The sequence below is a fragment of the Panthera uncia genome, chromosome F1, assembly GCF_023721935.1.
Source record: "Panthera uncia isolate 11264 chromosome F1, Puncia_PCG_1.0, whole genome shotgun sequence".
Classification (NCBI taxonomy): Eukaryota; Metazoa; Chordata; class Mammalia; order Carnivora; family Felidae; genus Panthera; species Panthera uncia.
Genome location: NC_064813.1, coordinates 59601250 through 59628055, shown reverse-complemented (window position 1 = coordinate 59628055; position 26806 = coordinate 59601250). Strand labels below are relative to the sequence as shown.

The 26806-nt window shown below is 46.1% G+C and overlaps 1 protein-coding gene across 6 annotated transcripts in view; it reads left to right on the top strand.

Moving 5' to 3' along the window:
- Positions 1-26806, top strand: part of PBX1 (PBX homeobox 1) — a 289525-nt gene that overhangs the window by 1167 nt on the left and 261552 nt on the right. For all 6 annotated transcript variants that reach the window (XR_007458868.1, XM_049634591.1, XM_049634593.1 and 3 more), the window contains exon 2: positions 2935-3008. Coding sequence is in view for 5 of the 6 variants with exons in the window: in XM_049634591.1 (XP_049490548.1) it covers positions 2935-3008 (74 nt within the window). In the remaining variant the exon portion in view is untranslated. The remainder of the gene's footprint in view (positions 1-2934; positions 3009-26806) is intronic.

Here is a 26806-nt window from a genome sequence, read left to right as displayed (position 1 = left end):
TGTGTGTGTGTGTGTGTGTGTGTGTGTGTGTGTGTGTGTGTGTGTGTATGTGTGTTTGCGTGTGTGTGTGAATATAGAGATATTCATATATGTCCACACAAACACTCAGGCACGCCGAAAATACTGCCAACGGATCCAAAAGCGGCCCTCGGCACTTTTTACTGCTTTAAAAAAGTATCAGAGAGAGCAGAATTGACAAGTTTTGGACGGCATTCCATGCCTTCTTGTTGAGGGACTCCGTAACATTACAAAATAAAATGCCCCAATAACACTTTATTTGCAAATTTAGTGACTCCTCACCTAATTCAGAGACTTTGGCTTTTCTTTCTTGATGTGCCCCTCCAAAATTAATTTTGAGCTTTTCCTTCTTTCTGCCCCCTTAAAATAAAATTAAAAAAAAAAACAGATTAATTCTTTGTCAGTACTTGTCAACTATCCAAAAAATATTTTGCATTCATTTGATTCTGTTTCAGAAAAAAGCTAATGGAAAGAAGGAAAACATGATTTTGCTTTGAGGCATATTGGTTAGTTTCAGGAGACTCAGATATTCAGTTTAACTTTATTGTCTCTTAATTTGAGTCACTTTACCAACGCTCTGTGGCACAGAATGTATGGTCCTTTAAAAAAGGGGGTGGGGGGACAAAAATCAAGCATGATCTTTTTCCCATGCTTTTTTCAGGACCACTTAGAATGCACAGAAATAGAAATGAAGGCATGTGTGAATTTCATGTATTTTCAGTACTGTAGGACAGGAAGGTCTTTATTAAGGAAACACAATAAATAAGCTGTGTAGCTTCTCAAGTTAATCCATTGCCAGGTAGACAGTTCAACACTCCAGGATTTTACAGTAAATTCTCTTCCAAAACAAAATGTAGAGTCAATGGCAACCCAGAAACAGCTTGCCCAAGGCCGATCTCGAAAAGAAGAATTTAAAAAATCTAATGACCACATATGTCTTTACTGTTAATTACCCTGCTTTGTGAAATCTCAGAAGTAGTTGTTGTTGTTTTTTTAATATGTACACAATTCCTATACCCCAAATGACTCAGTTATGTGGAAAAGACATTATATGTATTTTCGTCTTATGGGAATAAGGAATTTGAGTTGAGAAAATGAGCCGAAGCGGTTAAAAGCGTGGATGTTATGAATTACACCCTTATTTTAGCTGCAGGCACATGCAACATGTAAACTCAGAAGTACTGAGTGTGGAAAACTTAGAAATGTTCGAAGCCAGGAACTGTGCTTAATTTTTTTTTTAAATGGGGGAAAGTTTTCAAAAATTAATCGGTGCTCTCTTCCAATTGTATTATCTTTAGAGAAGCTAATAATTACGGCAAAGTGGAAGATTTTTCCCACTGGCAATCTCTTTTTGAATTGGAACAGATTTCTCCATTACATTGTTGCAGAAGAAGAAACTCAGGCATACCAATAAACTGGTTTAATAACAAGTTTGTGAAGTGGCAAGGGGCCGGGAAGGCTGGAGACTTCCCACTTTCCTCACGGACGATCAGTACTCCCTTTTTGTACAGCTGAGGACAGCCGAGGCTTGGCGGGTCTCCCCTGATAGTGGCCTAGATGCTGAGAGAGATTAGACCCACATTTTGGGATGGGGAAATCTGTTCTCTGTCTCTAACCCCATTGATGTGCTGTGGAAATGTAGTATTTCTGGAAAGCCGTCTGGGGCTTTTGTTGTTATTAGTCTTGTTGGTTTGTTTTTCCATTTGGGCCTATATGTAAGAATGCAATTAATGAAAACTATTTTAAAAGGCCCTCAAAGAGGTCTTTGATACAATAAAGTATTTTGTACCTTTTTTTCTCCCCCCCCCCCCCCCCCATGAGAACTCAGGCACCATTGAGCTTTCTTTTTGTTCAAACAATGTAACTCTACTCACAGTATAGAGAGCCTGCTTCTGGTTACTGCTCTTCATGAGGATGTGTGTCCATTTTTTTTTTTAACTTTAGCAAGAATTAAAAAAGAATTGCATGTGTCTGGGGTGCCAGGGGCTTCCATTTGTCTTTACACATTAATTTCAGTTTGTAAACAGAATTCCTTTAACTGATAGCTGATACGATCAGTATTTTGTTTCCAAAACAATATCCTTCTGCTAAGTGCTTCCATAGTAAAATAAAGGGAAAGGTATTGTTTTGTTCCTCAAGTGCATTCAGAATACACACGCACACCAGAACCAGGTAAATCACTAATCTAAAAGGCAGAATTGTATTTATTTTTTCCCCAATGGGTGCAAGGTCCTAATTGTAAATAATTGAATTTCAACACCTGCAAATAAGCGGCGTGTGCACAAGAGGCATAATGTGAACACAGAGAAATGAATTTATTCCCCATATGGGTATGTTTGCCCCCTGGCAATGCATTTCCATACTCTTTAACTCGGGGACTGAAATTTTATAAATTGACAGTTCTACTCAGAAGACCTTTCAAGCATCTTGTGTTTATGAGAATACAGGGGCATCTGCGGAATGAATTCGAACACATGGATGAATTAAATTTGAAAACACACACACAGACTAAGAGGCAGACAGCTCCTAGGCTGTGGTGGTTGCATAGATTATAGAAAACTGTTATCCTATGCGTTTAGCTTTGCCGTATTCATTGCCCTGAATATAGGATTATTGGTTTAAGAATTCCACTTTGATTAAACTATTAAAAAAAAAAACAACTAACTCTGCCTAAATGGGCATAATTTAGGTTAGTTCTGTTCTGTAGTTAAATCCCTACTCTCTCTCAGCTAATTAACATTATTTCCTTTTCTATGGCAGGACTCTGTATATTAAGTCATAAAACAATCGAAGCATGCCACAGAGTTATGCGTGGTATATAATTTTGGCTAAATGTTCAGATTTTTCCCCCTGTGCATTATCAGCAGTTTGATTCTGAAAGTCCACCTAAGCCATTATGTTGTTTCTTTCTTGCAGAAAACATGCTTTAAACTGCCACAGAATGAAGCCTGCCTTGTTTAATGTGTTGTGTGAAATCAAAGAAAAAACAGGTAGGAATGAGATTTCAATATTTAAGCGTTTTCTTTGGCCAGTTGACTCACTTAGCCAGCAATCACAAACCCATTATTTAAATATTAAAATTTCAGAATAAAAGTACTCTCAAGATGGATCGCGTATTCCAATAGGGAGTCCTAGTAGCCCTGCTTCCTGGGAAAGAAAGCACCAAGTTTCCTTGACAGTTATTACCAAGCATTACTGGTTTATTTTCCTTAACTCTGTTACCAGCCTCTTTGAAACTGGGGCTAGAAGAGAGGTTCTGAAGGGAAATTGATAGAATGATGTGCCTTTGGGGGAAAAATATGAAAGTAAAAGTCTGTTTCCTGAAGGAATGTATTTTGGCCCATATTTAAAACCCTAGTGTTTTTGGAGTTGGGCATGGGGGCTAAGCTGTTTAAAGTTTCCTTTCCTTTTTTTCTTGTAATGGTACAAAGGAGCAGGCTAGAGGTTTCTCAGCAGTGGTGGTTGTCAAATACCTTTGTGGAAAGCGCTATACAACGTCAGGTTATCGGTATTTGAGTGCCCTGTGATTTCATAGCAGGGGGAAGCGTTGGGTTTAGGAGAATATAATGCCATGAGATCACTCATTCTGTTGCTTTTCTACTTTCTAGACCTCCTCTCATGGACTAACACACTTATAACACATCCCAGGAGGGCATTTAAATTTTAAAGCAACAATTAAAAAATAGCAGTCATCAATCAGAGGTGTTCTTAAACAACAGATGCTCTGGGAAGGACATTTAGCAACATCCTCTTGTTTGTTTATCTTAATCCTTAATTTTCCAAAGTGGCTGAATCTCTCCCTTGTAAAAAGAGAGAGTTGAGAAGGCAATCTGAAACTAGAGCATAATGATGAGGAACGAGGGGTGGTTATATAAAGCGGGAGCTTCTGCTGGCCTCTGACTTGCTTGCTTCAGAGCAGTGCAAAGTACCTGCCTTCCTATTTATTTATTTATTTTTTACAACAAGGAGTGTAACAGTCAATAATTCATATCTAAACCATATAAGCAAGGGCATGACATGAATGAAAGTGACAATAAATATGATTGCATGCCCGGTTGATATACATTGATAGTTACACATAAAAAAGAGGGGTGGGGGGGAGGGCACCCAGGGTGGCTTTCTTTTTGAAAGCTCTCTGTGTTTCTCTTTTAAAAGAATAAATAGTTTCAAGATGTGACCGTTGATCGAATATGTAATTACTTGGGTCTTGAAATCTATGTGAAATTAGTAAGCAGCTCCTTTGTTGAATGTTATTTGTGTTGTGCACAACATGCCAGACAAAGCACCTGAGCAGTAATGTTCAGACCTTCAAGACTTTCAGGTTGCCTTGCCAAAACCTAACCTTACTGCAAAGCTGATAATTACATTATTTTAGCTGTGCAACACCTCTTAAGAGATTTATGAATTGTGCATACAAATATCAAAGAGCCCTTCCAGTTTGTCACACTTTTTAGCTTTTTTTTCCCTATTAGCCAGGGCAGGAAACCTGAGTGTATGTATATAGATTTTTTTCCTCTCCTTTTTTCTTCCTTCTCATTTTCTTTTTTGATCTCCAATGCTTATTTACTTTGAATTTTTGGTTTGTTGAAATCTGCTTCTAACCTAGTACGCTTTCCTGCCCGTCTTGATTCATCAAATACAGAATCAAGACATAAAGGCATATTTGATAATCCAGGCTAAAGCGGCTCAATTTTGGAAGACACTTTATCAGATATTTATGGAAAGGAAGCCCATCGGGGCACTTGAATGTATATTGTGGTCAAAGTGTTTAATTCTAGCCTTCTAATTAAAACCTACCAAGGCAGTAGATCAAAGTGGATGGGTGTGAATAGAGATCCGGTTCTGGTGTGGGTTAAAGAGTTTGTTCCTTATTCATATTGGCTAAACTATGGTGATAGGAAGCAGGGGTATCGGTCAAAAATAACGCTTGAAAGGTGTAATCTATCGTTGGATGTATATTTCGCTTTTAAAATTTCCTGTCAATTGATGAATTGGTGTTTGGAGATTTTTAAAAATCTAAGTTCAGTTTCGGTGTGTTGTCTTTAGAATAATATATTTAAAAAATAGTTTATGAAGTACTGTAGATTGAGAAGATAAGGATCCCTGCCCCTGTGTTAAAGGGGAAATATACATGTGCACACGCACACACGCGTGATAGAGGTTGGGATTGAGAGGGCACCCATGGGTGAAAGTTTTAAAAAAAAAAAAAAGAAAGGGAAAAAAAAAAGCTTTCCTCCTTGTTTCTCTGCAACTTGTATGTTAGAAGGAGTGAGGGGAAGGAAGAAACATCTCCTGGAATGCTGAGTGTTCTGTGTTAAAGGTGGGGAGATAGACAACTGGTGTGTGGAACAGAAGCCTTTGACTCTGAAGCATGATTCCCCCGGCGCTCAGGATTTGCCCAAATCCCCGTCTCTGTGCCAGTGTATCTCCCATGCGGCCGATGCGTCTGGTAAAGTGTGTAAAGTTGCAGGAGTTTGGTTTTTTGTTTTTTTTTTTTTTCTTCCCTCCCTCTGGATCCAGGGCTGGTAGGCAGATCTGTTGGAGGGTCAGTTCCTATGCATTCCTTCATTGTTATGGGACTTTCCCTATTGTTTCTTCCCAGCCCCCTGGCCTCGAATGAGCATTTTTGAGCTTCCGTCCCAAGCACTGCAGAGGTTACTGGGCTCAGGGTGGGCTTGCTTGTTTATTCGCTCGCGAAGTTCCCACGTTCGGCTTACCTAGGCCTTTAGGAGGAAGACTGGACGCCGAGGGGAGCAGCGGTAATGGCTTTCATTTACTGCTTTTACTTTGTTTTTGTTTTTGCTCACGATTTCAGTGCGAAAGCTCAGAACTGAGTGGGGAAGATTGTCTTCCCCACCTTTTGCAACTCGAGAGAAACATGCGCACAGCACCCGAAGTAGGCAGCACCGTCTAAATTACAGTTGATTGATGGGTATTTAAGTCAGAAATTACTGTGAGGATATTAAAAAAAAAAAACACACCATGTGTCTTCTTGCTTCAGAGTGTGGGTGAGTTTTTATTTTGATACCCTTTTGCTTTTTAAAAATAAATGCTAAGAAAAAAGAAGGCCTGCAGAACGCTCCGGGCGGCAAATCTCAAAAACAACAGCAAGGAAACCCGTGTCGAGACCCATAGCAATGTGTGTCTCACAAGTGGCTTTTATCTGCTGTCTCCTTCTGGGATCAGAGGGATTTAATATCGACTTTTGGGCCATTTAATATCTTATTTTCTTTTGTGTTTAAGGAAATATTCCTTGTCTTCTGACATAGTAGCAAAAGGCTGGCTTTTACCTAGGCGTATATGTAGGGGTGGGGGGGGGGGGTGATGCGATGGAACAGGAGAAAAAAAAGTCAAACACACTGTGTTTCTTAAAAAGATCTTGCATATAATATCAAATGTCTTCTGATTTTTTTTTTTACTTTAGTGTCAAAATTCACGCAGGTTGAAAAATTAGGAAAACACCCCAAAAATACTGGGTGCCATTTACTAGGGAGAATATTTATAGATAGCAATGAAGAGCGGTAATTGTTGTGAATAGTTTTTAATTTTAGAACATAATGGCTATATATGGCATTTCCAGCCGATTTTCCTCTGTGAATTATCTGCGCTGAAGTTAAATCAAATCACTGAAGGAGGTTAAAAAAATTAGGCTTTTTTTTTCTTTTTTCTTTTTTTTTTTTTGCTTCCTTACCAACCTTTTGTTCTCTCTTTTCTTTTTTCTCTGTGTTCAGTTAACACCCCCATCATAGATCTGTGTGTGTGTGTGTGTGTGTGTGTGTGTGTTTAAGTCTACTACTGTATTTCACTTTTGACACGCTCCCTTATTCTTGCCTGCCGCTTCTTTCTAATACAGCAGTTATATTATGGGACTGGTAGTCTTCTCTTATTTAGAGCATTAGAGAATAGTGTGTGTGTGTGTGTGTGTGTGTGTGTGCGCGCGCGCGTGCGTGTGTGTCTGTGTGTGTGTTTGTATAAGTAGGAGAGGGGCAGGATGCAGCGACACTGTATCCAGCAGGGGAATAATTCTGATGGTATGAGGCCTTGAGCCGAGCAGGAGTGAAATAACTTTAGACAATTTAGAGCTGCCTCTGCTCAGATTCCTTTTGGGGTCACGGTGGCAGGAGTGACTTCAAGGAAGTTCACCCATAGCGGGCAAATGCAAAAAACTTTTTCTTGCTGATCACAAAGTTCAAGCGTTAGGTCTTTTCTTTTTTTTCTGTCTTTTTTTTTTTTTTTTTTTTTTTTTTTGTGGAAGGGGCTGAGAGGGAAAAGTGGGGGAGGGGGGGTGCGAGGGAAGGGAAGTTACAAACCAGCTTTGCTTGAACACTCCCATCCAGGTCCAGCAGTGAGCTGGGCAGAAGTAATGTGATTCGACAATACACGGTTCATCATAATCTGGTCGTAAGTTGTATATAGACGTGCAACACTGACTGATGGGAAGTATCCCTTCTCTCCAGTCACTTTAGTGCGATCCATTCTTAGAAGTAGAGTTGATAAATTCTGGCATTGGAGAGGTACGAAGGAGGGGTGCAAAGCACATGGGGGGCAGACCTGTCCGCACGAATGTTTTGGAAGTTTGGGGTCGCTTCTGACAGTCAGGGCGCCTGTGAGGATTGGGGAGCAGATGTAAGTTAAGGGAACTGAGAGAGGGTTTGGAAGAGGGTTCACAGACCCAGGGACGTGGCTGTCAGGAGCTGGGGGGGTGAGTGAGGCTGTGGGTTCCCAGTTGGGTGGTGCTGGGAGGGGGCGTAGTGCCTGGCTGTGCTTTGAGCTTTCTGCTGGTGCAAGGCAGCTCACATGCTCTCCCCTGCCTTCTACTGACGCCCATGAACTTTTGGTTGTTGTTGTTGGCACAATTACAGAAATACCCCCAAACAAGCAAACAAACCAACACTTAAATACTGAACATATTTAAATAGGAGAGCATTTTCAGTTTAATTTGAAGCATAACCCAGCTTCTTTGGAGACACGGTTTCCACTCATGCCTTAGGAAAACTTAGCCTTAATTTTGGTTTTAAACCCCTTTTAGATGCAGGCTGTTATGTTTTGAACTTGGGGAGGTGAATCCAAATAGACTTCATTCCTTTCCCTTTTCATATATTAAAACAACTCATTTTATATATGTGTGTGTGTGTGTGTGTGTGTGTGTGTATACGAATATATATATATATACACAACACCACATGACCGAGGTCGTGTCCTAGATCCAGTTCCCAAAGACTGCTCTTCTTCACTTTCGCGTGACCCTGAGAGCCACCCGGTCCATCTGCACTGCCATTTGTCCCTGGGTGAGAGGAATATGATAATTCTGGCTCCACCCCTGTCCCTTACCTGAGGTGGTGTGGCCAGCTGTAAGGGACACAGTAACTGATAAAAAAAAATAAGGGAAGGATTAATGAGTTGTTTGCAAAGTGCTTTGAGTTCCCTGGGCTGTATAAATAAAAGATGCTGTGTTTTCTGTAATAAATTATGTTGGGACCCATATCCTGTCCCATTTCATAGGATGTCACTGTGTTAACCCTTTCAGGCCATAGGAGCGTATCTACCAGTCCGTAATTATGTAACGGGTGGTTGGTCGTCTCTCATGGGGAGAATTCTCTGGTTGAATCTATGGCTCCATGTGTATCTGAGAGGTGTCACTTCTCAGAACTTGGCAGAGTGATTTCCAGAGAAAAAAAAAGTGCAGGTATAGACGGTCATAAGATTATAAAAACGATCTCCCTTTATGGCAGAATAAGGTCAGTAGTGACTTCCCGGAAGGTCTTCTTACCACTGACAGCTATGTTTCAATCTCTCAATTATTGGTGGAAATCAAGATTGCAATGGGTAAAAAAAAAAAAAAAAAAAAAAAAAAAAAATCATCCGTTTGGGTTGAGCTCATAGATTCAGCTACATCTGGCACTGACCCTCTTGTCATTAAGTGGTTATGAGGATGGGTGCCCTGCACCTGTATGAATTCTGGACCTACCACTAAGCAGTTGTACGATGATAGGCAAAAAATTGCTGAAAGAATTGTAGGAGAAACTCTAACAGTAGTGGTTAAGGACTTGGTCTCTGCATTTGTATCCCACATCTCTTACTTTTTAGCTCTGTGACCTTATTCAAGTTACTATACCTCTCTGTGTTTCATTTTCCTCATCTATAAAAAGGAGATACTGATGATACCTATCACAGAGGGGTGTGGTAAGGATGAAATGAGGTAATACATGTAAATTACAGTGCCTGGCGTAAGCAGTCAATAACTGTTAGCTTTTATTATTTCTGGCCCTGTTTTCTTCTATGAAAAAGAGAGGCTTGCACCAGATGGTCCCTAAAGACCAAGCCAATTCCAAGACTCTGTGATTCTATGCTGAAAAGAGACAAAAATTGCTGAATTTAAGATTTGCTTTCTTTTGTTTCTCTTGCTGTTCTCTTAAAGCGAGAATTAGCTCTATCTGGCCAAAAGGCTGGGACTAGGTTGGAAGGAAAGGGGGAAAGAATGAGTAGGAACAAAGACAGAGGTTTTTAGTTATCCACAAACTGGACAACAACTACCTGAAAAACTAAGATTGCATATATTAGTGATTGTGTTTTCTTAGCACCAGCAACTAGAGATATTATGTATTTATAGTTAAAAATATTTTCTCTCTGAAAACACGTGGACCCATCCATTCAATTTACAAAGTTTGAAAGTAGGAAGAGTAACATAAAGTGAGGTTAGGGTAACAAGGATCTTTTCCTGACTTCCTAATATGTTTCTTATTTAGGAAAAATTTTATCTTTATCATAATGACAGCCTGGATACATTGTAGGTTTTATTCTTTTTTATTCTTTTTAAATGGTTTTCTTTTTTTTTTTTTTTAAAGCAAACTCTGTGCCCAACGAGGCAGCTGAACTCATGACCCCGAGGTAGAGAGTCACAGGCTCTACTGACTGAGCCAGCGAGGCGCCCCTGATAGTCATCTTGAAATATACTTCATGTACATGAAATTCACCCATGTTAACTATACAGTTCAGTGATTTAGTATATTTACAAAATCGTACAACCAGCAGAACCTAAATTTAGATCCTTGTTCATCACTTACCAAAAAACCCAGTACCTATGACCAATCAGTTCAGATTTCTCCCTTTGCCTAGCCCCTAGAAATTGCTAACCTCTGCCTCTAGGGATTTGTCTCTTCTGGGCATTTCACATAAATGGAGTCCCATAACATGTGTTGTGTTCTTAAGTCATATTGTAAATGACACCACCTTTTGTCTCTAGCACCCCCGGCCTTCCATTGTTTTCAACCTTTTCCTCCAATTGGTGATCTCTTCTTTGCCTCCATGTTTAGGGTTCTGTATTTTTTGTCTTCTTTGATCATCGACACCTACTCTAAAAAAAATTGTTTTTGATAAATTTAAGTCAAAGGAATGAATCTCTACTGTTGGAATTTCAGGTGTGGGGTTCCTGGAAAGGGAGAAATTAGCAAAAGAGATTGGGCAATTTTTTGAATAGCAGTCTAGTATGATAGGGAAAGCCAGGACTTCGAGGCAAACCACCCTGGATTCCATTCCTAGCTTGGTGTGTAATATTAATAAGTTATTTGATGTAACAGAGCTTCAATTTCCTCACCTATACTGTAAAGATAATAATATTAGTGGGGTAATTTGGGGGACTAAACACAATTAATACAAAGCATATAGTCTAGTGAGTGTGCTCAATAAATGCCAACTACTGTTTTTTGGGTTTTGTTTTTTCCAAAACCGCATGGCAGAGTGTTGACCACCCTACTCATGAGTTTGGCTCTGTTCAGGTTGGGTTTTCCAGCAGGTTGGTCCAGGAGTTTTAGAGGCTTACCAAAATGCCTCCTGACGCCTGCTGCATTTACGTGCTTTGAATGGTTGTCTGTATAAGAGGGGAAAAGACTCTTGGGCAAATCTCAACAGAAGGTATCCCAGCATACCTGCACTTTCCTCCTTCAGTCCTTGAGTTCTTGAAAAGGAATCCCATAAAACAGTGCTGTCTGGTAAACACATAGGTAATTTCAAATATAATTTTTTAATGTTTATTTATTTTGAGAGAGAGAGCAGGGGAGGGGCAGAGACAGAGAGAGAGAAGGAGAGGGGGAGAGAGAGAATCCCAAGCAGGCTCCATGCTGTCAGTGCAGAGTCTGATGGGGGGCTCGAACCCACAAACTGCTCGACCATGACCCCAGTTGAAATCAAGAGCTGGACACCTAACCGACTGAGCCACCCTGGCGCCCCTTAAATGTAATGTTTTGAATTTTCTAGTGGCTCATTAAAGGAAGTAAAAAAAAGAGAGAGGTGAAATTAATTTTAAGAAATAGACTTTTAAATCCAAATCTCTAAAATATTTCAACATGTGATCAACATAAAATTATTAATGAGCCATTTTATGTTTTCTTTTGTACTAAGACTTTGAAACCCATTGTGTATATTATATTTACAGCACGTCTTCAGTGTGGACTAGGCATACTTAAGTGCTCAAGGGTTTACATGTGGCTCGGGTCTTCCGTATTGGTCAGCTTGGCCAAGGAGTGGTTGTTTTGGCATAAACTTTTGTTTTGTTTTCTTTTTTGGCATAGAACTAGGATGAGGTGGTTCATCACTATCTCCTTTTTTTTTTTTTTTTTTTACTTTTTTCTTTTCATAACGTATTGTTTTATGATTTGTTTCCATATCCTTAACAACATCTTAAATGTTCCCCACAAGAGAATGAGTAGGTGGAAGCCGCCATCTTGTTTCCTACAGTTAGAACACAAGGGACAAGTCCAGAGGAGTCCATGGTGTGACAAAGTTTGCAGGACCCGGAGTCAGGGTCAGGAGTTCTGAGGTGCACTGCTGACTGCCTCCAAAGTGTGTTATTTTAAGAATGTCATTTAACCTCTTAGTCTCAGGTTTCCACGTCCATGGAATGGGCAACTCTAGAGAGCTGACCCCACATCCCATGGATCATGAGCCTCAACATGAGTCCTGCCCAAGACTTGGATGGAAGGCAGGTGGAGCACTTATAAAATTTTTTTTCATTACTGCAGTTTTAATTTATCCTTTGACTCCTCCTCCCTTTTCTAGACAGTCCTATAAAAGTGGTTATGGTGGTGTTAAAGCTACCTCCATCAGTCAAGTTGAATTGGAGAATGCAAACCGGGAGAGGAAAAAAAAATAGTGATTTTTTTTTTTTAATTGAAGTATTTAGCATCACATTTACAAGGCCCGTTGGAGGCCAGTCCCGGTTTAATCCACCTTGTAGACTCCATGACCGAAGGCAAATAATGGTTCTTCTGCATCCTTTCTGTTTGTAGCTAGCTGTTGGATTCTAGGCTGGAGACTGCTTTTTGGAAAACACGAAGATTTGTGGTTGCAGGATTGGAAGGGCAGTATACCTGTGCAAGTTCACACGGCGCAGCCCAGAGGAAAAAGTCCGGGAAACTTGGGTTTGCCTTTCACCTTGGAATTGTGCAGAGTTCCTTGTTTCCCGTTTGCCTCAGCTGAAACGCTGAAACAAGGCCTGTTTCCCACCCACCCTTCAGGGGGGCTTCTGGAGACTTAAACTGAGGGTATTTAGAAAGATGTTTGGCTGTCCCTAAGACGAAGTGCGGCCCGCAGGTGTGTGTGTGTGTGTGTGTGTGTGTGTGTGTGTGTATGTGTGTGTGCGTGAAGTTCTGTGTCTGTTGTGCTTTGAGAGCGGGTTGAATCTGCCAGTAGGTCAAAGGAATAAGTTTACCTAGTGGCCTGCGCTGGCAGGCCCGGGAGGGAGGGCAGGCGGGCGTCTCTCCGAGGGCAGCGAGGGCTGCGGGTGATTTGAGCCCGAGTGCGTCCCCGGAGGAGAATCCTCCTTGTAATCCTCATTGTTAATCGAATGGAAAGTTTGCATTTCTCTTTTGTCCCTAACAAAGGAAGCCTCTCGGGGACCCTAACGAGGAGCCCGGCCTCCCCGCCCTCCGCGAGGCCCGCTCTGCTCTCCGGGTGGGAGGGTGTGCACGGCGTCGCCTTCCTGCGGAGCCTGCACGCGGGGGGCTCCGGGGCCTCGCGCCCTGGCGACGTTAGGAGACACTTCACAACAAAGCGGCGGCAGCCGGGGCCTGGCTTTTCCTTTGTGCGGCCTGCGTGCGCGGGTGGCCGTGACCCCGCAGCCCTGGCGACGGCGAGGCCCGGGGCGGGTGCGGGCGGGGGCGCGCGCGAGCACTGGGTCCCGGCGGGGGTGGGGGTGGGGGACGCCGGGGCCTGCGGCCAGGTGAGCGGCCCGCAGTGTTGGGTGGGGGGGGACCGTCGCCGCCGCCACGACAGGAGGGCGAGGGCGGCTGGCGCACGCCAGGTGGTGCGCGGCAAGGCGGAGTCGTCTGCAAGGAGTTGAGGGGGATGCGCGGCGGCGGAAAACTTTGGGAACTTAGGGAAATGCGGGGCCGCCGCGGGGACAGGCCGGTCGGCGGGCCACCCGCGGCGCGCGAAGGGCGGTGGCTCCCTGCGGACGCGGGGCGGCCCGGGGGTTCTCGCAGTGGGGGCGGGGGCGTGCCTCCAGCGGCCTCTCCCCCCTCCCCCGCTCCGCGCCCTGGGGCCCCGAGAAGGTGGCTGGAGGTGACCCCGCACCCCCTCGGGCGCCACGCGTCCTTCTTCGCACACCCCACCCTTCATTGCACATCCCCCCCCCCCCCGCACCGGGTCAGGCCGCTTGCTCGCTGTCGGGGCGTCGGAGCCCCGGGGTGGGGAGGGGCGGTGAGGGTGCTGGACGGCAGGAGGCCTGGCCCCGGGGAGCGGGGCTCCCGCGCTTTCCGGGCGCCGGGTGTGCGACGTGCCCGAGGCCTGCAGACCTCGGCGGCGGTGGCTTTGCGTGCAGGGGTGCCACGCAGAGGGCGGCGTGCGAGCACGTGGCTGAGAGTGTGCGCGCTCCCACGCACGCGTGTTGATCTGCAGCGTCTTTTCTCCGTTGGCCCGGTGTCGTTTCCTCTCCGTCCCTAACCGTTCCCGTCGGTGCTTTGTGCGCGTGAAATGAAATCACACACCACCCTCCGGAAGGTGCTGCAGGAGCCCTGGTGTCTCCTTTGTCTCTCAGCCCTTGCAGGGAGCACGGCACCCTCCCCTGGGGGGATTTTTAATCCAGAGAACCTTGATGGACCCTAAACGGCCCTGACATTTGTTAAGGGAGGTCTGATTCCTTGAACGCTTGAAGAAGGTTTGGGGCCTTCAGACATACCTACCTTCTTATATGGCGACGCGTCTGGTCTTTAACAGGAGTCTTAAGCAAAGAGAAAAGTGATTTGGGAGTTTGCCCCCCCCCCCCCCCCCCTATACAAACCGGAATTGCCCCCCCCCCCCCCCCCCTCCCCAGCCCCCCAGCCTACTGGAGCCGAGGCAGGAAGGGGCTGTCATCATGCTCATGCCTAAGCCGTATTACTTTATTTTTCTTCTTAGAAAGTTACACTAGGAAAGATGTTCTTGATGTGTGATTATTATTCTTAAACGGATTCTTGTGCTTTCCTATTATTGCTCTGTTACAGCCCCGCAGAGCAACCCCCGGGTCCTGCAATAGACCCTCCAGAAACTTTCCATTGAATGCACGTGGGAGAGCTAGAAGTCGGAAAGGTTGAATTCCCTCATTACTTCCCAAATCCGTGAATTAATTCTATGAATTGCACCAGCCCAGTCTCTGATCCACCAACTACCAGGCCCATTATTAATTTCACAGCAGGGGTTTCTGGTCCGGGTTAACTCCGGGGGAGATGTTGGAAGGGGCTGTTGGGTAGGCTGAGAGTTGGTGCGCTCTTTCTGCTTGTGACGGACATTGCAGCTCAAATATAGGAGTAGCGACGCTCAAACCGGCAGTGGTAACAGTGGAGAGTGAAAACAGTTGCTTCCTTCTGCTCCTCATTGGGGGACACCCCCATCCTCCTACTCATTTACTGTACGGATTCCTCCCCTCCTAGGGGATTCGGGCTCAGATATCTTGGTAACTGCCTCCGTGGATTCGCTTTCTCCCAGCTTACCCTAAAGAGGAAAGCATCTCCCTGGCGGCCTCCACGTGGGCGTAAGTGTGCAAAGATGGGTGGTCTTATCAAGGTCCCTCACCTGTGATGTCACCTTCTGACTGGTGCCCTTCCTGAGTGGAGGTTATGGAAGCCTAATTGTTTTTCAGTAAGTCTGGCCAGATATTTTTGAACACCGTGGGTTCTGGAGATGTTGGGGGAAGACTCTTAGGTCCCATGGGTTAGATAGTGAAAAAGTTAAAAATGCAGACCCGTCCTGGTTGGATTTAGTTTTTCAATGCCCGTTACACATTTTCAGTTTAGACCTACTGGAGGACGTGATGTAATTTGCAGAGTTTGTACCCTACTTTGGACCATTGGTTCCTTGGGCAAATACTTAGGAAACTTCTTGTGTGGGACGTTATGTGAGACCTAGAAGAAATACAAATGTGCAAGTTGTGGCCCTTAACCGTCCAGGAGCTCCCAGCCCAATGGGGGGGGGGCCCTGAATCGTGGTCAGGATCTTTGTAGCATAGGCAGCTGACTTGCCCCGAAAGTCCTGTGCCCAGGATAGGATGTGTTCCTTGGGGCCAGGAGTGTGACTGTCAAGGTCATTCTGGATGAGAGTTCAGGAACGCTTCTGGGCAGTACGTGTAGAAGCGTGCTTTCTTTGCTTCAGAGGCTGCTGTGTTTCGTGTAGGCAGCCTGAGAAATGTTCTGCGTCCCGAGTTTGCGCATCTGGCCTTGCCTTTCCCTAAATCTTGTCGCCCAGTTTCATTTGCTTTGCCTTCTCCCCTCCACTCTCTCTTTTGACCCCTTCCGTGCCTCTACCGGGGCCTCCCCCGCACCCCCAAATTGCTATTTGCCAAACTTGTGACCTGAGACCACTTGGCATTTCCCTGGGATGGCTGAAATTTACCACCCGCTGAATAGGCATTCTGTGACATTTGCTCACCTGGGTAGTTTAAGCTACACGGTCTGTGTTGAGAGAGTGCGGAGAGGAAGTGTGAAATTTACCTCTGTGCTCCAGGGTTCTTGCCAGCAGGGAGACAAACAGTGATGCTTCTAGAAGCTGGAATTAATTTTTATCACGGTGCACATATATAGTTATATATATTCATACACACATTTATTATGTATTCAATAAATGCATGTAGACAATTTGTGCGTTATCTGTCATTCTCTAGTCATTATTTTAACAAATTAAATTTTCATGGTTAGATTCATCTTTCACATGCATCCCCTTCCCTCCACAGCTACCTTCTTTCTTCCTCTCCCTCCCTGCTGGTAGGAGACACTGGGTTAACTTAATGCTCTTTGAGGCCATGTGCCATTAGACCCCCTGTCTCCTTAAGGTTTCTGGGACTCTGGTGATGGCTTTCTCATCGTGGTCTGCCCAGCCGCTCCGCTCGTAAGGAAATAGCTCCTTGTCTCTTTGGATCAAACTGGTCCAGGAGCTTGTTCAGTGCAGGTGCTGGGGACAGGCCAGCCCCCGGAGGCTCCTCCGGCTCTCAGAACCCACAGACGCACGGTCTGTCTGTCCTGGCTGTCGGCCGAGGAAGGGAGGCAGGCCGTGTGGATGGTTGAAGCTGTTGCTGTTTACCCTGTCCGAGTGACCCGAAGGCCGGGGAAGGGCAGGATGATGGGTCATCTCTGGATGAAGCCGAATTGGAAATGTCAGCAGAAGTTGACGCTCCCTCACCTCCCTGTGGAGCAGGGAGTTCTGTCCGGAGGTAATAATAGGTAATGTGCCCGGAACACTTAATTACACACAGAGCTACCATTATTACCCCCGTTTGTAAGATGAAGAAACAGGTGCAGAGAGTTTAATGAACTTCCTTAAAGTCACACAACTTAACGAGAGGCTCACTTGGGACGGGTGGTCCTCAAAAAGTTGTACGAAATGTGGATTTTTCTGCAGAAATATGCATTCCTGTTGAGTGACAGCCCTTTAAATTGTGATTCTTCCAAGAAAAATCCTGTGGAATCCTACTTAGTTGTCCAAAAAACAAATAGCTTGGCTCTACCCATCTCTGGTCCTGTTTCTCAGGTACATAAATTTAATTATCTCTTGACTATGGTTGACTGTAAAACATAAGTAAAAGGAGATAAGTCCAAAATTCTCCTTGGGCCTATTCCCTGATTTTTATTAGGCCTCTGCCTGTTATCTTTTTAGAATCTTCCTGATTTCTTTCAGGCAATGAGCATGACTTATTTTCATAGGTGGTCTACAGCTTGACTGTCCCTCTTCGGTGTATATCACCTTTTCTGGTTCCTTCTCAGAAGCCTGGGGTTTTTGACAGGAGCATAAAGCAGGGCACAGTGCCTCGTTCTTGCACACCCTTCTTGGTCCTGCTGTCCCTTCTGTCCTGCCTCCCCCGTTTGTGGCCACACTCCAGGCCCCCGGGCGCTCAGGTGATTCTAAGTGGTGCAGCTGAAAGTTGCACGGGTGAGACCAGAAAGTCTCCTGTGTCCAGCCACAAAGCCACTCGTGGGAATGAAGCCGCCCCTTCGTTTTGAGAAGTGCATGTTCTCAGTTTTCAGGAGGGGACAACTGTGTTCCAAGGAGTGGGGTGGCCCCGGAGCAGCCTGGTGTAAAGGACCTGGTTGGAGGGGCGCCTGAGTGGCTCGGTCGGTCGGTTGAGTGTCCGCCTTTGGCTCAGGTCATGATCTCACGGTTTGTGAGTTTGAGCCCTGTGTGGGGCTCTGTGCTGACAGCTCGGAGCCCGCTTCACATCCTCTACCTCCCTCTCCCCCACCCCCCGTCTCTCCCCCTCTGTTTCTCTCCCCCCTCCATTTCTCTCCCCCCTCCACCTCCCTGTCCCCCTCTACCTCGCTCTCCCCCTTCCCCCCTTCGTCTCTCTCCCCTCCACCGTCTCTCTCCCCACCCTCTGTCTCTCTCCCCCTGCCCTCTGTCTCTCTCCCCACCGTCTCTCTCCCCGCTCTGTCTCTCCCCCCTCCACCTCCCTCTCCCCCCTCCGTCTCTCTCCCCCCACCTCCCTGTCCCCCCTCTGTCTCTCCCCCCTCTTTCTCCCCCCATCTCTCTCCCCCCCCATTTCTCCCTCCCCCACCGTCTCTCTCTCTCTCTCTCTCTCTCAAAGAATCTTGTTATTATGAACTATGGGAGAACTTTGCCTAGCAAAACTTTAAAAATAAATAAATAAACTTAAAAAAAAAGTCAATTAACTTTAAAAGAAAAAAAAGAAGGACCTGCGTGGAGGCAAAATCCTGGTGACAGTGACTCTTGCAAAGCTTAGTATCTTCACATTGCCCAGGTGTTTAAGGAAAAAAGAAAGAATTTGGCATAGCCCATGTTTATTATTTCTTTAAAAAATTTTTTTGTAAATGTTTATTTTGAGAGAGAGAATGAGAGAACGTGAGTAGGGGAGGGGCAGAGAGAGAGGGAGACACAGAATCGGAAGCAGGCTCCAGGCTCTGAGCCGTCAGCACAGAGCCTGTGGTGGGGCTTGAACCCATGAACCGCAGATCATGACCTGAGCCGAAGTCAGACGCTCAACCTACTGAGCCACTTCAGGGCCCCGGTATATCCCCTGTTTAAATTTATTGTTTAGGAAATGTTTTAATACCAGGAAGACCTTTATAAAGAAAATTTTAGAAAAGAAAAATTCACCTTTAATTTTACTATCCTAGCTTGCTATCTATTATAAGCACCCACCCGCCCCTCTCCCGTGCTTATATTTCCTTCCTGTCATTTTCCTTATGGCTGTACGAATTTTTCATTTCTTGTGGATGATTACGTACTCAGGGATGAAATTGTCTCCTATTTTTGCAACAGAACCCGTTATGGATCTTACTTATTTATGTATTGCTCATATCATTTCAAAGAGGAACTCAAGCACTTTACCAAAAAGGATAAGCAAAATGAAGAGATTTACTAAATAAATGAGGAAAATAGAAGAGAAAATTATGGTAGAAAACAAAGTGCAGGGGACTGTTAGTGTGTAAAATTGCATGCATGACGATCCTTTCTCATTGTAGACTTCCCAGTCCTTTTGCTGGTAAGGAAATAGCTTCTGACTGTGGATCAAACTAGTCTAGAACCCTATGGAGTCCAGATCCTAGAGAGCTGGTTACAGATTTAACTCTCTGCTCCCTGGCAGCAAAAGCAAAAAGGGAAACAGGATCAGTTTCAAGTGTCAAGGCATTTGGTATTGAAAATGAATCAGAATTTGACTTCCTGCAAAATTTCTCCCATAGTTCATAATAGCAGGATGCTAAATAATGTGATAGATGTTGTCCTCTACAGCATGATAAACATATTTCATATCTTACCATAGCCCTTTGTATAGAATGCCCCCCACCGCACTCAATAGGTTTTATTATAATTATTGGTTTATGATCTGATTCCCTCATTAGACTAATGAATTTCTGGAAAATAATGATCGGGACTTATATGACCAGCAGACAGTAGATACTCAGTTGATATTTATTGAATTGAAATCCTGTTTATCTGTTTATCCAAAAAGGAGATAAATCCATTTATTAACATTCAATGAGTACTGCTAAAAAGAGGGATCAGTCAAAAGCTCCTGCCCTCGAGGCTACTTATGGTCCTCTGGGAATAGGTACATCTTAATAGGTACATTGGAGTTTGGCTGGATAAGTGCTATGTAATAGAGGCATGAGCATTTTCTCTTTTATGGAACGGAGTATACAGTTGCTTAAAATACACTCTCGGTACAGCTGGCTTTTCCCCTTGGAGTTTGTGTGTGGGTCTTTAAGCCAGGAGAGGCAGGCAGAAACGGCAATAATGAGGGCATCGGAGAGTTTCCTGACCGAGGAGATTGTCTCGAAGATTTGCTTTCTCGTTTCCATTCCCTTTTAGGAAACAGGGCCCTATTCCTGGGCTGACAAACCCAACCTCCCTGGACCCCAGGTCTCCATGATTGGGGTGGGTGGGGGTTGGGTGGAGTCTGGCGGTGGGGAGTGGGGCCCCACTTCCTGACTTGACCAGGCAGCCTCGGTGGGGAGACTCTGTAGTTCCATCCCCCACCGGGTGGCTGGAGTGGTGGCCACCACTGCCATCCCTGTGACTGGCTTGCAGAGAAAACATGGGTCCTGAGGCTGGAAGAACAAAGCATCCTTGGGACATACTTACGAAATAAAAGAGTTGGGGGGCGCCTGGGTGGCTCAGTCGGTTAAGCGTCCGACTTCGGCTCGGGTCATGATCTCACGGTTCGTGAGTTCGAGCCCCGCATCAGGCTCTGTGCTGATGGCTCAGAGCCTGGAGCCTGTTTCAGATTCTGTGTCTCCCTCTCTCTCTGACCCTCCCCCGTTCATGCTCTGTCTCTCTCTGTCTCAAAAATAAATAAATGTTAAAAAAAAAATTTAAAAAAAAAAAGAGTTGGAAGAGCAAATGGCTGCCACATCTGGCTTTTTTTAAAAATTGGTGTTATTAGTTTTTAGACATTCGTTACTATACTAATAAGAGAGACTTTTTACCTGCTTGCTTCCCTTCCCGTCTCTTTTTCTTCCTTCTGTTTAAAAACATGTATCAACCACATCTAAGCTAGGCATACGGGTTCCCCTCCGTCCGAAGGTAGAATGACCTGTGAAACCTTTCATAAGCCGAAATGGCGTAAAGCAAAAAAACCGATTACCATCAATTTATATGGAAAAAAAGTTTTGAGCGTTCCCAGACTCTCTTAGGCTTTTCTGATACCTTAGGACACCTGTTGCTAGGGGGATGCACAAGATACGTGGAGACGGAGCTCACGTGCTCACAGACACAGGTCAGAGTCCCGGATGAGTGTGGGTCCCAGGAAGGAGCTGGGTGGCACTCCTCGCTGGCCGGGTGCGCCCTGCCTCATGTAACCCTCACTGCAAATCAATCGCCTTTTGCCTTTTTTCTCCGCAAAAGCAAAAGTCCTCTTTGGGTTTCTTTCAGTTTGCAAAAACAGGAACGAGTGTAGGTGTTTCGTCAAAGTTGAAGTAGCTCAACGGGAACTTTTGAAAAGCAGAGGGTGTCTGGAATGGGCGAGGCGAGACAGGATCTAATCCTCAAATTGCTTACCACTGGGAGAAAACCAAGAGAGGGCTTCAGGGCAGCATCGAACAGGGCCGTGAAGGTGACCTAAATGTAGCCTAGTGCTTCGCCCACAGCGTGTTCTCGGCTGTTTCCAGAAAAAAAGATGATGCCAGTTTTCTCTAAGCTTGTAAGCTTCTCCTCCTAGATGGTAAACTAGTGAGCCATGCTAGCACAGTGCTTGATGCACACACACACGCACACACACATACATGTATATGTACGTATATAATACAGGATGCTCTACAAATACTGGTTGAAGGAAAGAAGAAAAAAGGAGTCACAGATAATTCATCTAAATCTAAATTGGACTTACTTATATTTTCAGACTGAGCCTCTTAAAAAATTATTTCCAAAATTGCTACTATCTGCTGTGAACGTGCTCGTTTCTGAGTATTCTGTGGGCGCTTCTGTGATGTGTCTGAGAAGAAGACATCTTCCGTTTGCCTGGGTCCCTCGCATGAAGTGCTCCGAATCCCATGTTTGGACACAAAGAGGTTCTGGTTGGAATCAGCTTGTTACCAAACGGGGGCATTTCTTGAATGGCTCCTCTGAGTCTGGGTTTTCCGAGTTATGATGTGGGACTTGGAGGGGTGAAGGGTGCTCGGGGTATCGTGGGGTGAACGGGGGTTGGGGGAGAGTGTGCGAGACGAGACATGAGACACCGTGTAAAGACAAGTGACGATCAGATGTAGGAAACTGGCCAGACACAACCTTCCCGGGGTTGTGTAGGTAGGCGAAGTAGGCAGGGTAGTTGTTTCTCTAGCGGGTGGCTCAGATTCCAGCCCATCCTCACATGGTCCGGTCTCTTGCCATCTGTAAAGCCTCCTCTTTTCTCTTTGCCCTCTCCCAAAAATCAAGCTGCCAGTTTGCTTGTGATGACTTTTTGTCCACGTTTCCTCCCATCAGATCAATCAAAATGTTGGAAAAGGACTCCTCCATTAAATAATAATAGGAAATAACAAATAAGCCCAAGACGTTCAAAGTGGTTTTTTTTTTTTTTTTTTTTTTTATTAAGGCAGAAAAGGTTGTAGACCCTGAAGCAGGGGAAGTGGTTGAATAGGAGGCTCTCTGGGCATGCTCCACCCCCCCCTTCCAGTTGAGCACATGTAATTTAAACCTGTCCTTGGGGAGGAGTAAAGAGAGAATTGCCCCCCCCCCCCACCAGTCCCCTCCTCCCACTGAAAATTCCTAGTCAGAGTCTGTGATATCTCAAACGGGGCTGTCACTTTTCAGGGTCACTCCCTGGGGATATCCTTCCCCTAATCCCAGTGCAATTCAAATGTTTCTGACTGAAGAACAGGACCCATGTAGGGTCCTGCATTTGTTTTAGTGACTTTGCTATGTAGCCCTCTCCTGGGGCTGGGGGGTGGGAGGGGGGTGGTCTTAGGCAAGGAATCTCACGGTGGGCTTTGAGGAGGGCAGTAGGTCCTTGAGGACCAGTACAGTCCCTCCTTTTCCACAGGGGTGTGTTCTCAGAGCCCCAGAGGATGCCTGAAACCCTGGGTAGAATCGAACTCTAAAAAAACTGGTATTTTTCCCTATATATACCTATGATAAAGTTTAATTTATAAATTCACCACAGTAAGGGGTTAACAATAATGACCAACAATAAAAAGAACAATTCTAACAGTATTCTGTAATAAAAACCGTGGGAATGTGGTCTCTGCCTCTCAGAATATCTTACTCTGCTGCGTTCACCCTTCTTGTGATGCTGGGAGATGATAAAATGCCCACGTGATGAGACGGAGTGAGGGAAATGCCGTGGGCATCGTGATGTAGTATCAGGTTACTATCGACACCTTCTGACTGTACATTCATAGAAAAGAAGGTCTCCTTTGGCTTGGTTTGGAAGCCACTGGAACCGGTTCCTCTGACTTTTCTGTGGCCGTCCCACTGTCTGAGAACCACAATCTGTGTAAGACTTCTTATCTATGACCTTTGCAGTTGCCAGGACTCCCCCAAAGTGGGGCATCAGGGGAACAAACGACAGCGCCTGTCTAGCTGAGACACTTTTGCACTTTGCTTTGGAGACTCTCTTCTTTACATCCGATGCTCGTGTGTTGCTCTGTCCTTGAGTAAGGACTCTCCCCTGTGTGCAATTAATAAACAAAATAAATTTCAATTTCTACTCTCACACATTTTCCAGAACATTCCTTGAGGAAGGGATGGTTACAGATGGAGATTTATTTGTTCAGTCAAATATTCAGCAAATGGCATCTTCCTGGGATGCTAAGTTAAAAGAGGGAGAAAAGCTGCCTGGGAACCCGCTCGTCCAGCTCTGATATACACGGAGAAGACAGCTGCTGTACTTAGAAGCCCTTGGAACTTAGAGCATTTTTTAGGATGTCGAAAGACCACGCGCTAAACGGTCCAGACAGATAGGGGTAAGAAACACAAAGCGGGTTGTCTGCAGAAGATGCACGTGTGTGTATTTCATTGTTGGCCCAGAGGAGATTGTTCGTGGGCGAAGGTGCTACGGTCATCCCAGGTGTAAGAACAAGCATCAGACATGGCGCTAGGCGTGTGATGAGTGTTGAGTAAAACGTATGTTTTTGCTTCTTCATTTTCAGAGCAAAATGGAAACACGCATGTCCATGCAGAGCAAGCGGCATTTGGACGCAGGGGAACAATTAGTGGCCTGTTGCGCTATTGAGTAGATGGTACCCGGGGAGCCTGCCGCTCTTGCTCCTGGTGCATGCGTGGTTTCCTCACCTGTTGTGTGGGCGCTGATGACACTCATCGGGCAGACCTGGTCCGCCCCCACGGTGGTTGCGAATCTCTAGGGAGCTGTGGGTGGTTGCGAATCTCTAGGGAGCTGTGGGTACGAGAGGCTTTGTAAGTTACCAATTCACACCACAGCTTCAAGATTTCTTCTCAAACCTGCTGAAAATTGAAGCAAGGGGAAGAAGCCACAGATTGGCAGGCATGCGGAGGGCCGATTTAGGACATGGCGTGGATTCAGAAATCTTGTTGATCCTGGCACCGGTGGGGCATGCGGTGGATATGAAGCTCGAGATCCCAGGAGGGTGGGACAGAGGGTTGTGATTGGGAGTTAGATCCCGGCGTGGGGACACTGTTCTCCACGGAGGGACCTGGAGAATAGAGGTTACCTGCCCACAGAGAAAACCGGTCCATCAGGATTTTATCTGGAGAACGAAAACTTGAGTGTCAACCTTACAAACCCTTGCCTGCTTCCTCTTTAAGTGAAGGGGTTCGATTTGAGTGATTAATAAGGTCTCTTCCAGGCGAGGCTTGGAGCATCCCTTTTTAGGGCGAAGAGCCCTTTTTGTAATGGGAATACTCAACGATTCACCTGCCTCTTTGTTTTCTCAGTAGTTGTTGATCTCTGTGCGTCTGATTTTCTTAGAGCAAGGACATCATACACACACTTACTGGCTGTGTGGAGTTTATTTTCCTATTCCTAGCAATGCAAAACGAGAGGTTTTCGATACATGGATTCACTTAGCAACTGCATGGAGTTAGTCCCTCAGAAGATAAATGAAGGGCCATCTCGTTGGCCCATCTATCTGCCCGTCTTTGTCACATAGGATTTTGTGAATCTGAGACACAGGCACAGAGCTGCCATTTACAGCAGCCCGCCCTGGTGCTTGGGGAGATGGGGGGACAGCCTCACACATCACCCCAGGGGGTGCTCCCCGGAGGGGTGGGGAGCCAAGTGCCAGATGTTGGCCGCAGCGCCCCCTCTTGCAGCCCTGGGAGTGTGAACCCCCCCCCCACCAAGTCATTTAAGTTCACGTCTTACATACAGGTCAAGAGGGGAAAGAGCCCCGGGGGTGCAGGAGAGTCCTTGGCACCTCTCCGCTCCCCGTGCTTGGGACGGACACCCGATTTTGGGGGGAACTGAAATCCAGACTCTCGAGGCAGAGACCAAAGGGCCGAGGCCAGACCAAAAGTGACTGTGCGACTGCACGCGGGCGCAAAATAATTGAAGGAAGCAGGGATACCCATCCCCGGGAGCTGAAAAACCTCACGTCCAGATGTGGTCAGAGAGGTTCGCAGAATGAAAGACAGTCTGATGAGTGAGAGACACACGCCTGTGGAGCACAATAGAAAAATCGATGGTAAGTGGAGGTGAAGGAGTTTTAGCGGGGTTTTATTGAACACAAAGAAGACAAACTTGGCTTTTGCGATGGTTCCAACTGTACGTTAATGGCCCTTTTTTAGAAGCGACAGGGTTCCGGGGGGGAAGGCCACCCAGGAAAAGCTGCCGGCCCGCACCACAGGCAAGCCCACACGTGCACCCCGGTGCGGGAAGGGGGACACAGACTCAGCACGAAACGTTTTTGGGCGTGCGCCGTTGTGGGGCGAAGCGTGCTCTCGTTTTATGGGCACAAATGCGTAGATGCAATTTGGGGGTTTTCGGAAAAGCAAGGAGTTTGATCTGTCTTTTCCCATCCCAGCCTCCTTCTCCCTTCCCTTTGCTTCTCTGCGAGTCTGCTGTGGCTTTATTAGGAATTCCCTTTAGTTTAGGGGGAAAAAAAAATAGAGGGAGAAAGAGAGCCGGCTGGAGGGGGAGACTGCAGAACTCGCTCTTGGCCAGCAGCCCACAGCATGGGCCCGGCAGCCTTGTTGAGTCGAGCCCCAGCCTTCTGTTTCCTTAAGCACACCCCCTGTCCCCCCACCGTGCCCTCCTTTTTTTTTTTTCCCTAAGGGGGCCGAGGGAGGCTGCCTCTACCCTCCTAACCCCCTTTTCTTCCTTTCTTGTTGTTTAAAGAGGATTTTTTTTTTTTTTTTTGGAGGCCTGAGCTGTGTGGATTTCTCCTCCCTGGCCTCCCCTTGCCTCCCCAGCCCCCTCCCCGATGAAGAGTTCATCCAAAGTTCGCATCCAGACTCCGAACAAAGTGGCGCAGACCTTTTCCTGACTCCTCACCCTTTGTCCTCATCACTCAGTGACAGACAGGAATCAAATGCTGAGGACCCAGCCGGGCGAGAGGGGGCCGTGGGTTCCCATTAACTTGCCGGGGCCCTCGACAGACAAGCCTCGGAAAAGGATTTTTGTGGCAGCGTCCCCAGGCACACACTGCGAGCTCCCCAGTCGTTTGCCGAAGGCTTCATCTGGTTTCTGTTGGAGGGAGGAGGGTCTGGGGGGGGGGTGCTGTAAGGCGACGCGGCTGACGGGGGTTGGGGGGGGAGTGGAGAGCAGAGAAGAGGCCGGAAAATGATAGCTGGGGTGCTTTTTCCTAAAGCGGAAAACGCTGAAGCTTTCTGATCCTACTGTGAGGAAACAGATTCTCTGGGAGTTAAGGGTTCACCTTTTGGAGGTGGATTGCACTTCTCAGGACACCAGAGGACCATAGAGCAAATTACTGCTTCCAGAGTGCTAAATGATCCCCTGGTGCCCTGGAAAGAGCCCGTTTACCTCCAAAAGGTGAGTTGTTTATTGCCGGAGAGTCGAATATTGGCTGTAATGCTGGCTCATTCATTCTCTCACATCCCTGCGAGGTATTTAGGGTGGAGGTGATATTACCCACCTGTCACCACGGGAAGGGGGCCTGACAGATGCTCTTTGGACTCCCGTTCCCAGGATGGGATGGCTGGCCAGGGAGGTGAAGTGACTTTTCCAAGGTCTTATTGTGACCACTCCCTGAAATACATCAGCCAGCTCTAACCAGGAAGAAGGAGGCCAAACGGAGGGCAGTGCTGTGATCGTCCTGACCCCAGTACGGACTGCTCCCTGTTTCCTTAGTGCTTCGAGGCCCTCGGCCTGCTCTCCTGTGCTGCTTGCTTCACACGCTCCTGCCATGACTCCCAGCCTCCATCCACCCTGTGCCTCCGA